At 43.2% G+C, this 13,541-nt stretch overlaps 2 protein-coding genes across 9 annotated transcripts in view; one reads left to right on the forward strand and one right to left on the reverse strand.

Annotated features, from left to right (window-relative positions):
* Positions 1-5,531: 5,531 nt before the first annotated feature.
* On the reverse strand, positions 5,532-11,508 carry wnt9b (wingless-type MMTV integration site family, member 9B). Its single transcript, XM_054758654.1, has 4 exons — positions 11,345-11,508; positions 10,764-11,017; positions 8,183-8,448; positions 5,532-7,188 (listed from the first exon to the last, which is right to left on the reverse strand). Exons 1-4 carry the CDS (start codon positions 11,428-11,430, stop codon positions 6,727-6,729), a joined length of 1,068 nt encoding a protein of 355 aa, XP_054614629.1. The 5' UTR covers positions 11,431-11,508; the 3' UTR covers positions 5,532-6,726.
* The window catches only part of srcin1a (SRC kinase signaling inhibitor 1a), a 111,435-nt gene continuing 108,706 nt past the window's right edge, over positions 10,813-13,541 (forward strand). For 7 of the 8 annotated variants that reach the window (XM_054758637.1, XM_054758639.1, XM_054758641.1 and 4 more), the window contains exons 1-2: positions 10,813-11,075; positions 12,541-12,647. In XM_054758637.1, coding sequence (XP_054614612.1) covers positions 11,070-11,075; positions 12,541-12,647 — 113 coding nt within the window. In that variant the 5' untranslated portion in view covers positions 10,813-11,069. The remainder of the gene's footprint in view (positions 11,076-12,540; positions 12,648-13,541) is intronic. The other variant, XM_054758651.1, reaches the window with a different exon arrangement.

Below are 13,541 nucleotides of genomic sequence, written 5' to 3' on the forward strand. Positions count from 1 at the left end.
TTTCATTTTGTGTGTCAAAATGGCAGACAGCAGTTTTGGGCCTAGCCTAGCCTAGCCTAGCCACGCCACACGCCCGCCCGCACAGGAGAACCCAAAACACAAACCCACCCTCTCACATATCACCCACACACTGAGGTGACCACAGGTGTGCACACGCATATGCAAAAACCTTTCTCTGCAGCCTTCACCTGCATGATGTCAAACACACACACACACACACACAGGTATTGCACCCCAGCTCACTTGGAAGCCGCCACCCTGGGGGGCTAGCTTGTGCGTGCGAACCTGGTGAATGTACTCCTTAGCCCCCATGGCTGCGCCCTCCCAACTCAGGGCAGCGAAGGGAAATGAAGGCTTTAGGAGTTCATTATAAAACAACAACAAGCCGCAGGAGGGGGGGAAGGCCTCCCGGGGGTCTCACCATCCCTGCATCTTCCTCTTGATGTCCAACAACATGGCAAATACAACCCCGCCCCCTCATCCTGGTCTCCTTCCTTTTCCAGCGGTCACATTGGATCAAGTTAAATATTGATCTGCGATATGATCATACAGTCATGCAGTCGTCTGCTCTGTGAACTTGTCTGACCTCTGATGCATTGGTGTGCCGTAGGACTTTTCAGCTTTGAGGAACAAGGAAATTAACTCTCCAGCAGGAAAAAAAAGCCTAGCTATGACGTGAGCGTAAATAATGCATTTTAGGAATTTATTAAAGCATTTGCCCTAATAATACATTACAAATATTGTACTTTAGCTTTTATCTAACAGATGGAAATACTTAGAAATACAATTATCTGAGTACATTACTATATTTTATACATTTAAAAAAAAAAATATTGATACGTTTTAGTCTGATTTTCTTTTCATTTTTGTGTCTGTTAATCATTTTATTCCATTTATAATGATCAATTTTTAAAATATCCGTTATTAAGCAGGTCTTTAATGTGCATGGGACAATATTTAGGAACGGTAAAGTGAGTATGACAACTTCAGTATTGTGACATGTAAGACAGTGTTTCCGTAGTAGCACTTTCTTGCACATATTTGGTAACTGGTTGATTGCGCATGCCTCATCAGAGTCTCAGCTTAACAGTATTATACTGACTAATAACACTTATTTTTACTTTTTTCTTTATTTTTTTAACTATAGTAGTGTTTTAGCGTGGAACAAGCCAAATGTGGTAACACGCCAAATGGGGTGTTCCTTCTTAGAAGTCAATCTAGTGGGCATGGAACTACGCTTGGTAACGTCTTAAGTAGGTTTTATAATGTCTAAATGTAGTTATCTATTTAATTAGTGCTTTAGCAGGCTTGGAACCATATTTGGTAACTGATTTAGTGGAACCAAACCAAAACCAACAAGCCAAGAGGGGGATGCTTCTTTGAAGTAGATCCCAAAACTATGGAACCAGATTTGATAACTAGTTAGGTGGACTTGTCTAATTTGTATAATTAGCACCTTAGTGGCCATGGAAACATATCTTATAGCCTAGGAGGCACTTTGAAATAGTCCCTTTACGCCTCAATAAGAGCCAATAAAACCATGTAATTTCTCCCATCAGTGAAGAAACACGATTATTCTTACAAAATGTATAGTAAAATAGTCGTTAGTCAAAATCAAAATGTACAATTATTTTTCCATATAGCGGTTGATGCACAGAGATCACATTCTACAGTGGTGTGAAAAAGTGTTTGCCCCTTCCTGATTTCTTATTTTTTTGCATGTTTATCACACTTAAATATTTCAGATCATCAAACACATTTAAATATTAGTCAATGACAACACAACTGAACACAAAATGCAGTTTTTAAATGAAACTTTTGTTATTAAGGGAAAAAAAAAATCCAAACCTACATGGCCCTGTGTTAAAAAGTGCCCCCCCAGTTAAAACCTAACTTGACTGAGATTAATTGAGATCTATCAGTCTGGAGAAGGTTATAAAGCCATTTCTAAAGCTTTGGGACTCCAGTGAATCGCAGTGAGAACCATTATCCACAAATGGCGAAATCATGTAACAGAGGTCCATCCCAGGAGTGGCCAGCCAACCAAAATTACCCTAAGAATGCAACGACTCAACCAAGAGGTCACAAAAGACCCCACAACAACATCCAAAGAACTGCAGGCCTCACTTGCCTCAGTTAAAGTCAGTGTTCATGACTCCACCAAGAAAGACCCTGGGCAAAAACGGCCTGCATGGCAGAGTTCCAAGACCAAAACCACTCCTGAACAAAAAGAACATTAAGGCTCGTCTCAATTTTGAAAACATCTGGATGATCCCCAAGACATACTCTGTGGTTTGACGAGACAAAAGTTGAACTTTTTGGAAGGTGTGTGTCCCATTACATCTGTCGTAAACGTACCGTCGCATTTCAGAAAAGAACATCACACTAACAGTAAAATGTCGTGGTGGTAGTGTGATGGTCTGGTGCTGTTTTGCTGATTCAGGATCTGGAAGACTTGCTGTGGTAAATGGAGCCATGTCTACCGAAAAATCCTGATGAGAATGTCGGTCCGGCCATCTGTTTGTGACCTCAAGTGGAAACCAACTCGGGTTCTGTAGTGGGACAATGATCTAAAACACACCAGCAAGTCCACCTCTGAATGGCTGAAGAAAAACAAAATGAAGACTATGGAGTGGCCTTGTCAAATCCTGACCTGAATCCTATTGAGATTCTGTGGCATGACCTTAAAAAGGCGCTTCATGCTGGAAATCACTTTTTCACACAAGGTCATGTCGTTTTTGTTTTTTTCTCCCTTAATAATAAAAAGTTTCATTTAAAAACTTCATTTTGTGTTCAGTCGTGTTGTCATTGACTAATATTTAACTTTGTTTGATGATCTGAAACATTTAAGTGTGACAAACATGCAAAAAAATAAGAAATCCGGAAGGGGCAAACACTTTTTCACACCACTGTACATATGTGACCAAATATGGTTCCATGCCTGCTAAAGTGCTAGTAGAGTTAAAAAGACATTACAGTCCTACGAGTCGCTACAATATTCTGTAGCTGATGTCCTAATGAGGATTAATAGCGTGTAATCATCGCAATTACAGCGCAACATCAAAAGCGGACGCACATAAAAAGAAACAAGCGTGCTGTAGGTTCCTCATAAATAACTTTGTGATCCTCGCTTAATCGCACGTAAACGGCGGGGTCGACCGCCCCTTGTTTGCGTTTGTACACGACATTCCTCGCCGTTATCGCCCTCGTTATGATTGATTCCGTTTGGCCAGAGGCACAACACCTGTAGGGAGTCGAGGGCGGGGTTATCATCGCCTGTCAAAATGGCCGCTAAGTGACGGATCGAGACCACCGTGCTTTCAAAACAAGCGTGTGTTTGTGTTTGTGTGGGTATTCATTGACAACACATTGTCTTCTCTGACACATTTATTCATCTGGTTTCTTTTAAATAAGGGTGTAAATATAAAAAACAATACTTTTGACATATGGAGATATATTACCAGATTCAAAAGATTTGTACAAACATTTATTTATCTACATAAGGACTGGAATTGCCAAAAAAAAGAAGAGGACAGGTGAGGTAGAAGATATGTTTTATGTCATTAATGGAGCCCTGATGTGAATGTCTTTATAATGTCGCACAAACATTTGGCCCTCATTTTGACCTGCACTTGGCTTTTTAAGGATAAGGGGCTCTATGTTGCCATTTGCTTTGATTTACAATTGTGGGGGAGGCCAATTATGGAGCCACTTGTGGCTTCAATTACACTTTAAAGGCACACCACGTGATTCTGTTGTCCCCTCATGTTAACCCCATTTTAGTTCCCTTTGTTGACTCCACGCACATTTCCATAAACATTTCCATAAGAGCAACTGAAAAGCCATAATCCTCCTGTATATGCACGCAGCTACAATATTCTCCATGGCTCCAATCATTTTGTTATGTTTTTTAGGTTTTTGTTTTACCATCTATAGCTAGCATAAGTGCTTTTATAAAAATCCTTAATCGGTGAAAAAAATATATATAAAAGAACTACAGCAGACGAAAGACAGGCAGGTAGTGTCATTCAGATCGCAATGAAGTACAAAAGCAGCAGCAGTAGTAGTAGTAGTAGTAGTAGTAGTAGTAGAAGTGGATACAATTTAATAATAAATAGTGTTCTTCCAGTCTAGTACCTGTTTGGAATGTTAGCCTGTCTCATATCTGAACAAACAAATACACTCAAACAAATGAAACGATGACTTTGCACAATATAGGGCATATTTCGAGCAACTGTCGCTGCTCCTGTATTTTATTTGTTTGATATTTTGATAATTTGATATTTTCATGTGAACAAAATGCAACTGCATGGAATCGTGACATAAAAACAACGTTGGCTTTCTGGTGTTTTTGTGCGATATGCGATTTGTTTCATGCTGTTGCAAATCGGTTTGGAGCCTTTTTGTGAAATGAAACGTCGACTTTACTCCATACAGTGATGCCTCATTTACTGCGATTAATTGGTTCCAGACCTGGCTGTGATAAGTGAGTTTTCGTGAAGTAAGATTCCTTCTTTAGAAATGTAATATTTTCATAGTTTCATAGGGCATCAAAAACCTGTTTACGATATTTTAAATATATTTTTTTAAGCATTATTAGAGCCCTCTAGACATGAAATAACACTCATATAGTCACCTTTACATTCGTATTACCTAATATAATAGATGTCATCGGAGAAAATAAGCCATTTAAGACAGTTTACCTTGTCGGGGAGCAGAATGGGTGGCGGACAGGAAGTGATGTTGGAAGTTTGAGTTTTAGCTTGTTGTGGGCTATGGCGGCAACAGTAACCCGTGTTATTATTATGATGATGATGATTACGTTATTATTATTGCACCTGTTGTGATTTAAATCTGTAATGAAAGTCTGGTGCTTGTCTCTCCGAACAAGTACGGACACCTAGTGACCAATGTAGAATACTACATTCACAAGTTGAATGGTGGTCCTTATAACTTATCTTTGTATTTTAGTTCATTTATCCATTTTTATGCTTGAAAAATGCTTCATTTGGGCAAAAATATGTACAATTTGCTGAAATGCATATTTTTTTTATACTAATAATAGGCTGTCATCTTTGAAAAACTGAGTGAGGGAATGTTCGAACTGCTGCATAGTGAGGGACGACTGTATTTTGTTGCACCCGACACCCCGCTTTCTATTTTGTTTGTTAAACACCAAAAATTACCGTTACCAATTTGATATTTTCGATTCAAACAAAGGACCAATGCGTGGTAGCCTGACGTAAAAACATCGAGCAACACAGTCTTTTACTTTTTATGAGTAAATTATGAAAGTGATTAGCTAAAAGTACGAGTGATACTTCTTTTGTTTCATGTTGTCACAAGTCAGTTGAAAGCCTTGTGCTCCCCCCTAGTGGTAAAGTGGTGCAACACAAACACAAATCGTTAAAGGGATAGTTCTGACTTTTTTTTTTTACATGAAGTTGTATGACATTCTCATCAGCAGTGGACTTTATCAACAGTGACTTACCGCCCTATTTGGTCCCGCGAGTCCAATTCTGGTCGGATATCTTCTTCCGCTGTGGAACACACGTAAACAAGATGGCCGCGGCGCTCCGTCGTGGATGAAAATGCGAGCATCTTCATCACATACACATGAATGGAGAGGCGACAGTGCGCAGGCACACGGCGGGAGACAAATATAACGCCGAGCGATTTGTGAAGTCAGATTTTTTTGAGGAGGCATTTTTATGATACAAATATGGTACTGTTTTCAACGCATATTGTTTTGAGAAGCCAAGCTGTTTACTTGAATGACCCAGCAACTGAGCAGAACTACGTTCATCGTCATGCAAATCCGACCAGAACTGGACTCGCGGGACCAAATTGGAGGGGTAAGTCACTGTTGATGCACTACACTGCTGATGGGGATGTCAAAATTCATGTCAAAAAATCCGAACTATCCCTTTAACAAAAAGTTGACCAAACACCGTTATTTCATGTAAACTGTCAAGAACATGTGCTATAGTGTGAGATGTACCATCTAGAAAACCAAATAACTCGTATCGTGAAAAAGTTCAGACTCTATGGTCAGTAATTGTGTGAGCTATTGCAGACTGGGAGTGGCGTTAGCATGATACAGTATTTTGTCAGTGAGCGCTAGAACTCAGGCGTGCAAAGAACCTGTGCAAAACATGTATGAAATGAAATGTACGGCATCTGACAAATCAATAAGTGTCGAACATTTGCGTAATAAAGTAAATTCGCTCTATAGAGAGCGACGAAAAAATGACGTAGTAGTCTTAACAAATATGAACAAAATAAACAAGTCTCTCTCAAGCTTTTTACATGATCCAACTAGCATCAAAATGTTCCGTTCGTGCATTTAAGTTACGATACCGAAAAACCCCAAGACCGACCACCAAAGGTTGGTTGCCCTCCATCTTAAGGACATCTTGTCTCATTGGCGCCTCACGCTGGTGAACTGAACTTAACTGCGCTACTTGTTTGAGACAGGTCTTGCATTCTTGTTCTAAATTGAATGACTTGCGATGGCCCCTGCTAGCATAACAGCAGCTAGCAATAGAGAAGGATGGAGCTTTTTGCTGAGACTTGGACCAGTGGACACAAGGAGATGTTATGATGTGCGCCTCCTAGGTAGTCATTTGTGGTCCATGTGCCGTCACAGTTGGGCCATATGTGAGTGTGGTGATCAGTTTCGTCCACAATCCCAGTGGCTCTTGATGTTCCACCTTATTTTGAGGCTTAAGTGTTCTTGCAAGTGTAGACCTCCTCTTCCCGGACACAAGTCTGACACTCCACATGGCAGCACCAGCGCACCTGGCAGTGGCAGGACAGGCTGGTGAGGCGCATGGCTGTGTTGTAGCCCCGCCCACAGCACAGATTCTGGCAGCTGGTGTCTTTGGCACACGAGCGCCCGCCGGTGCCTGGCGAGTAGCGCGAGGGCCGGCAGAAGCTGGGCGAGTCCTCCAGGTAGACCAGGTCGGTGGTGCGCAGGCTCTGGCTGTGGCGGCGCGGCCCGGCCAGCTCGCTCTCGCCAGTGGCGGCGTTGGTGACGCTGAGCACTCGCATGGCTGTGTCGTAACGGTACTTGAGCAGCCGGCCCGTGTCGTGGAAGGGAGACAGCTGCTTCCAACAAGTCCGTACCGCGCAGGAGCCGGAAACCCCGTGACACTTGCAGGTGGTCTTGAGGCCGCTCTTCACCGCCTTGGAAAGAAGAGGAGATGTCAGTTCTCTGGTTTTGATTCATTACCTTGCCTCTTATCTGGGAGGTCTATCTGCACGGAGGCAGGCCGGGAGTCGGAAGGCGGCCGCCTGCACCTTTTTAGAATGTTTCTGCGTCTGCTCAGTCGAAACTTTAACATAATGGATTGAGGGCAACTGTCGTATTTCATTTGCCTCACATCTCTCACTCGGACAGCTCAGGCTCTGTTACGACTAGTACTGTCTGCCTCCTGAAGCCTGAGGCATGGGGGACCCAACATTGGAATCTCTCCGCCCCTTTCCCGCTTGCAATCCAGAACTTAACCCCCCCCAAAAAAAGTAGCAGTATCATGCCTGATTTGGGTTAAGGTAGCTGATCAACAACGAGGAGATGAGCGCACCATCAGTCAGTCTCGCTGAGGGCCAGAGACAGGTCAGATAGCATTGGGGGGCTTAGTCCGTGCCCCAAGGGGACTTGTGGGTTGAAAAGTTCCTCCCTTTGCAGGTATGAAACCCTCAGGGGGCTTCAGAGTACTATTACTGAGAGATGGGTGGGTGGTTAGGGGGCCATGTTGTTGTCGCTCCTGCTCTCTTCTCGGCGTAAAGTGAGGAAAACATTTCACTGGGGAAAGATAAGATAGCTTCCCCCGCTTCTTCTTCCTGTTTTTTTTTGTCTCTTGGGTGAAAGACCCCCCGGGGGGAGCACCACAGTGGTGGTTAGGAACATTAGGCGGATTTATGGCGAGTACAGTGATTTAGTAAGTGGAAAAAAATGCTCGCTCGTATATTAAAAAGAGGCCATGGTTATAATCGCTCTCGCTCAACGATATGAGACCTTTAATTTGCAGTCAGCCCGCACAGCAAGCTTTATCATGCCTGAGCACACCTGGCTCCAGCGTTTGTCTCGCCGTCTTTGCCGCCGCCGTTTGTTTGGCTAGCTTCGTGGAAAAAACAAATCCAGCAATTTGACGCTGAAGAGTGTCAGATTCCAACTCACCCGAATCCCCACGTTGATGTTGTGGCCATCCACCTGAGCCCTCAGGTCCTTGCTGATCCTCTTCTGGCTCAGGAACCTCTTGAGGAACTTGGTGCTGTACTTGAGGTTGTCGCCGCACACCCCCCATTGCCACGCCTCCCGGTGCTGGATGCCGGGGGAATCGTCGCAAGTGCAGCGCTCCATGCGGCCCGAGCTGCACGCCTTGGCCAGGGCGTGGGTCAGTGCCGCTGACGACACCGCCAGGAGGAAGGCTGTCTCCTTGAAGGCTGGAATAAACGAGACATGCCATGTCCGCATGTGATGAACAATGAAGCTCAGATCTGGTGGTGATTTAGCACAAGGGGCAAGTAGAAGGGTGTCCCTGGAATTCTGCCTAGCAACAAGGTACCCTGCAAAAATGTGACAGTCTCGAGACGTGCAGTCACATGAAGTGATAAATATCTTGGATCGCGACAGTTTGAAATCATCCAGTGAGGGTTATAGGCTAGGGGAAAGTTGGTCAGTGCCCCATGAATTAGTCCTCGTAACAAGGCACCCCACAAAATTTTTTTATTTTAATTTTTTAATCTGGAACAAACGAGACAAATGGTCACATGATGAATATGGATGATTACTGCAGTTTGCATTTGTTTAATGTTTAGGTTACACTTGGGGCAAGTATGTTGGTGCCCCAGCTGAAGGTGCTGTGGTGGAAAAGCTTGATCCTTTTTTCTTTTCCTTGATGCTTTTGAGAGTTTTTATATATTTAATACAGAGTACTGATTTAGTCATTGCTCCTGGTGTCCCACCCTGTCCGTTTTCTGCTTTATGGGGCACCAGAGCACAATTACGAAGTCTGCCTAGCCACAAGGCACCAAACAAAGATGTCACATGGTGAATTTACACTAGGGGCAAGTAGGATAGTGCCCCAGCTGTTGGTGCAGTTTTACTTTTTGTTGTACTTAATGCAGAGTGCCGATAGAATCATTCTGTCAAGTCTCCTCGCCCTTACTTTGACCAAATTTCCAAAGAAACTGCAATTGAGTGCAGCAGGCCAGCGCCCTAACAGATGGCGATGTGTTGAAAAATCTCAAATTTTTCCTTACGATACTTTTTCAAAGCTGTTTTTACGCTCTCATTTTCATGCAAAATACAGATTCTATCATTGATCCTTTTGACTCTCACTGTCCTTTGTCTGCTGTGTGGGGGACCAGAGCCCTCTGCTTCAATTTTAAAACCACATAGTTATCGTCAGTTGGGCTTAGAGGCGCAATTTCAAAGTCACTCGGGAAAGCACTTGACCTGAGCGGTAAAAAGTAATCTGAGCGATTGTCTTGTTGCTGTGATTGCCAGCTAGCTAACATTCTATTTCAGTTGTGAGGTTTGTTTTCAAAATGGTCACCGTGTTAGCAGATAGTGACATTTACAAGCATCCCAATGCCCTTGAACAAGCGTGTAAGCCCAGATGTTTACAAAATGCGCACCACGTTGACTTGTTTTCATTTTCCGCGAGTGTTGTTGTATCACGATTCCCCTCTCTGACCTGCCTTCCAGGTCACACGCTGTTATTTGCTTGGCCGGGGTGTATATTTTGATCCAATTAATTATTATTTTGACTAGGAAGGATTTTTTTTCCCCTTGTCCCACATGAAAGCGGGCAATCGCGCCACCCTTTTCCTTTGGGGGAATTGGGCGCTTTCCTTTTTGCAGATAAAAATAAACCACTGCGGGGCCTTAAGAAGTCTCCGCTCGCCACCATGTCTTGGCAGCCTCACTCCCTCATTACTTCCATGCTGACCCGTTCATCTTTTTAGGCCGCATGTTGATAGCCGTACGCATGAGTGCTGTTTGTTTCTACATGCTCAGCAGCTGCACTTTAGCTCTGGGTCATGATTGATGGCTCGTACCATGCTGGAATACTAAGAAAGGTTGCAAGAGTTGAGTGCATTAATAACATAAAATGGTACTCTTTAAATCTGATAACAATTATACAAATTTAAACACCTATTTATTGCATTAAACTTTAAATGGTGCATTCAGGCATTCAGTGCCCATATAGGTCACCAAATATTAGGAACAACTTTACATATACATTTTGATCACTTTGACCATTGTTTTATTTATAAAGGCAGAATTCAGAACAGGTAGCTCGCCGTGTGATCATGTGGAGCTCAGAGGGTAAGAGAATATGTGCATAAACTGTGTTTTACCCCACAATTCATTGACATTATACATCTTTTTTTAATGACAACATAGCACAAAAATGGGGTAGCTCAAATAATCATAGGCGTTGGAGACCCCTGCATTATTGGCTGTGCAGGTGTGCCTAATTTTATGACCTGCATGGGTAAGGTAAGCAGTAAAGATATCCAAATTCGTCATTGAAAGATTACACTTTCAAAAATATTACAAATTATTTTCTATTTTCATCTCTTTCTATTTTTGGGGGGGATGTATTTTATTTTAAATGGAACTTTTATTTATGTATTTGCTGAAATGCTGCATGATGGGTGAGTGTTGTATATCCTCATGAGGTGGTTTCGTCATAGTGATGAATGGAGAGACGGCGTCCGGTCTCAGGTTCGAACCCCACTCACTGTACCTCTCTTCAGCAGGCTTCCCCGGCCGTCCAGACTGCAGTTCCAGCGCTCGTTCCGGAACTGGTAGCGGCACTCCAGCAGGCTCAGGCGCACCGACTCCCGCAGCGTTTCGGCCAGGCCGGGCTCACGGCGGCACAGCCTCTTTTGGCGCCGGGACAGGACCATCTGCTCGCACTGCTTCAGGTGGGCTTTGCCCGTGGAAGGTTCGCTGGAGAATGGACCCGGCAGAAAGACCAAGGGCTCGCGTCCTGTCAGCCTTGGAGTGGACGCAGAAAGATTAAAACAAAACATTAAAAGCTGATCAGTAAATGCAGGTATGTATGGTAAAATATTTTCATGTCATGAAAAAACTCATAATAGTTGATGATCAAAGTATTTTTTAAACCTAGAAACAAAGTTAACTCAAGGCTTTTAATTTATGATCCATTTTAAAATACCACTATTGCAATTAACTGGCATTAAAAACTACACTTCATGCACAATTATGTGCATAACAGTACTAAAACTGTCCTTAAACACATACATTTTTTTGTTTTTGCATCTTTGTCAACATTTCAAAACAGAAAAAAAGTAACTTCCTGACCCAAAATAAGCTGCGGCGTGCGAAAGTAGGATGCCGAGTGCAACGAGCCGCAGTAGGCAGGCGGTCCGAGGGAGCCTGGAGCGCATGGTGCCGGCTCGGTTCTGCTCGTCATTGCGCTGATTCCTGCCAAAGGAGAAAGTCCGAACCGTGTTGGTCGGCGCACCTCTTTAAGGTGAAGGGCAAGAGAGGTTCGTTGGAAGGCAATGCGTTAGGGAGGGAGGGAGTTATAGGCTGACGCATCATCCTCCATTGGAGTCTCTGCACTTTTATTACTTTTAGGTTCCCTCCCACAGGCGTACCACCCAGGTGGATGCATCTTGCACGGTGAGCTCCTTTACCTGCAAACCTGCAATTTTTATGGTACAAAACGTAAACATTACACTGAAAAGATGCACTTCTGTGGCGCCAATCAGCACTGGAAGATGTCTCCAACTGAATTTAATGTAACTCCAAGCTAAAAAGACAACCAGCTTTATTAGTTTGCAATTGGAGATTTGCTGGCCTCTGGTGGCCAACAGCGTCAATGACCACCACCATAATACATAGAATATGATTGCACATACTATACGCGTGTACATATTTAATTACAATATATACAGTACAAGCTACATGAACAAAGACAGAAAGAGTTACGCAGAATTCATGATATAGATGAAAGAGTTCCATGTTTGCATATAAACAGGTAATAAATATATAATATGAGTATGGCATGGTGCGTTCACGTTTGTACAATCAGTGCGATTTGGGAGGTATACCACGAATATAAGTACAATAAATAAATATGAACAGCATTCATTTGCATACCAGCAGTAAAATGTGGAAATAATTGCTTTGATTTGAGGCAAAGTTGGGCGCAGTACACAATCTCAACCAGAAGAAGCGCTGTTAATTCAGATTGTACTAATTTGTCCGAAGAAGAGGAACGTGGTGCGGTCAGCCATGTTTCCATTGAAGTGTAAAAATAAATAAAGATAACTGTGGAAACATACAATTTATGTGTATTTTCCTTCATATAGGATAAATATAATTCCTTAAAAACAATTAAGCTTTTACTTGATCGTTAAAGTCCTCCGGTAGCCCATCAAGGAAATTTGGCCAAATGCCCATTGCTAACTAAAACCACTAGATGGCGCTCTTCCGGCATCTTTAATGCATTTGGCTAGCAAGGCCATAAACTACGTATCTTTTCTTTTTAGGATAATGCCATGTTTGTAACAGCTCATAAGAAGGCCACGAGTGGAGAAGATGTGTTGCAGTTTCTCTTTGCTGGCACTGGAGGGCAGAAAACACCCGGAAACCTAATGTAAGTGCACTTGTACTGTTAAAACAGTTGTTTTATCAGTAATGGTGATGCAGCATGGAAAGGTGCTCATGCAAACCAGTCGAGTCACTGTCTGCAGCATCATGTGTCAACTATGTAGGTAATACAGAATAAACAACATTTTAGGGTTACAAGATGTGCTGCTCACACGTGCGTATGTCGTCCACACATACTCTATGTATGGATCTGTGGGGCCTGTTGCACGAACAAAGGCTGACGTTAAAGCAGATGGTGCAGTGTGGGGGCCATTTTCTTGCAGACCACTCACCCTCCTCCTCTCGCTCCATCTGGATTTCAGGTGGCCAATCCTCCAAAGAGTTGTTACCTTGGAAACAGCACCCTATGTATTTATAGAGAGCGACGGGGAAAAAAGAGAGAGAGAACACAGGATGCGCGTTGAGAGAGGAAGGTGGGGATGGAAGAAGAGTGCTTTTAAGTGTGCTTTGCTGAGCTTTAGCTGCAGGTAAAGAGGCCGGTCTTAAACATGGCGGATGTGATTGGTGCATCATAGAAGACCTTGCTTGCAAAACGGCTGCTACCAGGACGTGATTACCATTTTTAATACGCACTGTCGATCAGGATCACCAGAAATAATTCAGATGATATATGCAACATCACACTCGGCTACCACGCTTGACCTTTTGGTCAGAACTGCTGTCTGGATCTCGCCTCCGTGTGAGACGTAGCAAATATTAATTTAGCGGCACATTAAAGCCTCCCGTCAATGACTTTGACAGCAACATTGTCAGTGCACTGCTCAGAAGTGTAAATTTCACTCTCAGTCTGCGTGCTGATGCAAACATTCACTTGCTGGTCACAAAATTAGGCACAGCTGCACATTCTAGTGAGATCCAATACATGAACTATAGCAAAAGA

The sequence above is a fragment of the Dunckerocampus dactyliophorus genome, chromosome 18, assembly GCF_027744805.1.
Source record: "Dunckerocampus dactyliophorus isolate RoL2022-P2 chromosome 18, RoL_Ddac_1.1, whole genome shotgun sequence".
NCBI classification, from domain to species: Eukaryota; Metazoa; Chordata; class Actinopteri; order Syngnathiformes; family Syngnathidae; genus Dunckerocampus; species Dunckerocampus dactyliophorus.

Excerpts from the sequence above, each read along its gene's own strand:
- wnt9b (XM_054758654.1), bottom strand. The coding sequence starts at position 11,430 with ATGCGCTCCAGGCTCCCTCGGACCGCCTGCCTACTGCGGCTCGTTGCA. Across the intron at positions 11,018-11,344 it reads CACGCCGCAGCTTATTTTGG|GCTGACAGGACGCGAGCCCT; the intron begins GTCAGGAAGTTA and ends GTCCACTCCAAG. Across the intron at positions 8,449-10,763 it reads GGGAAGCCTGCTGAAGAGAG|CCTTCAAGGAGACAGCCTTC; the intron begins GTACAGTGAGTG and ends CGTTTATTCCAG.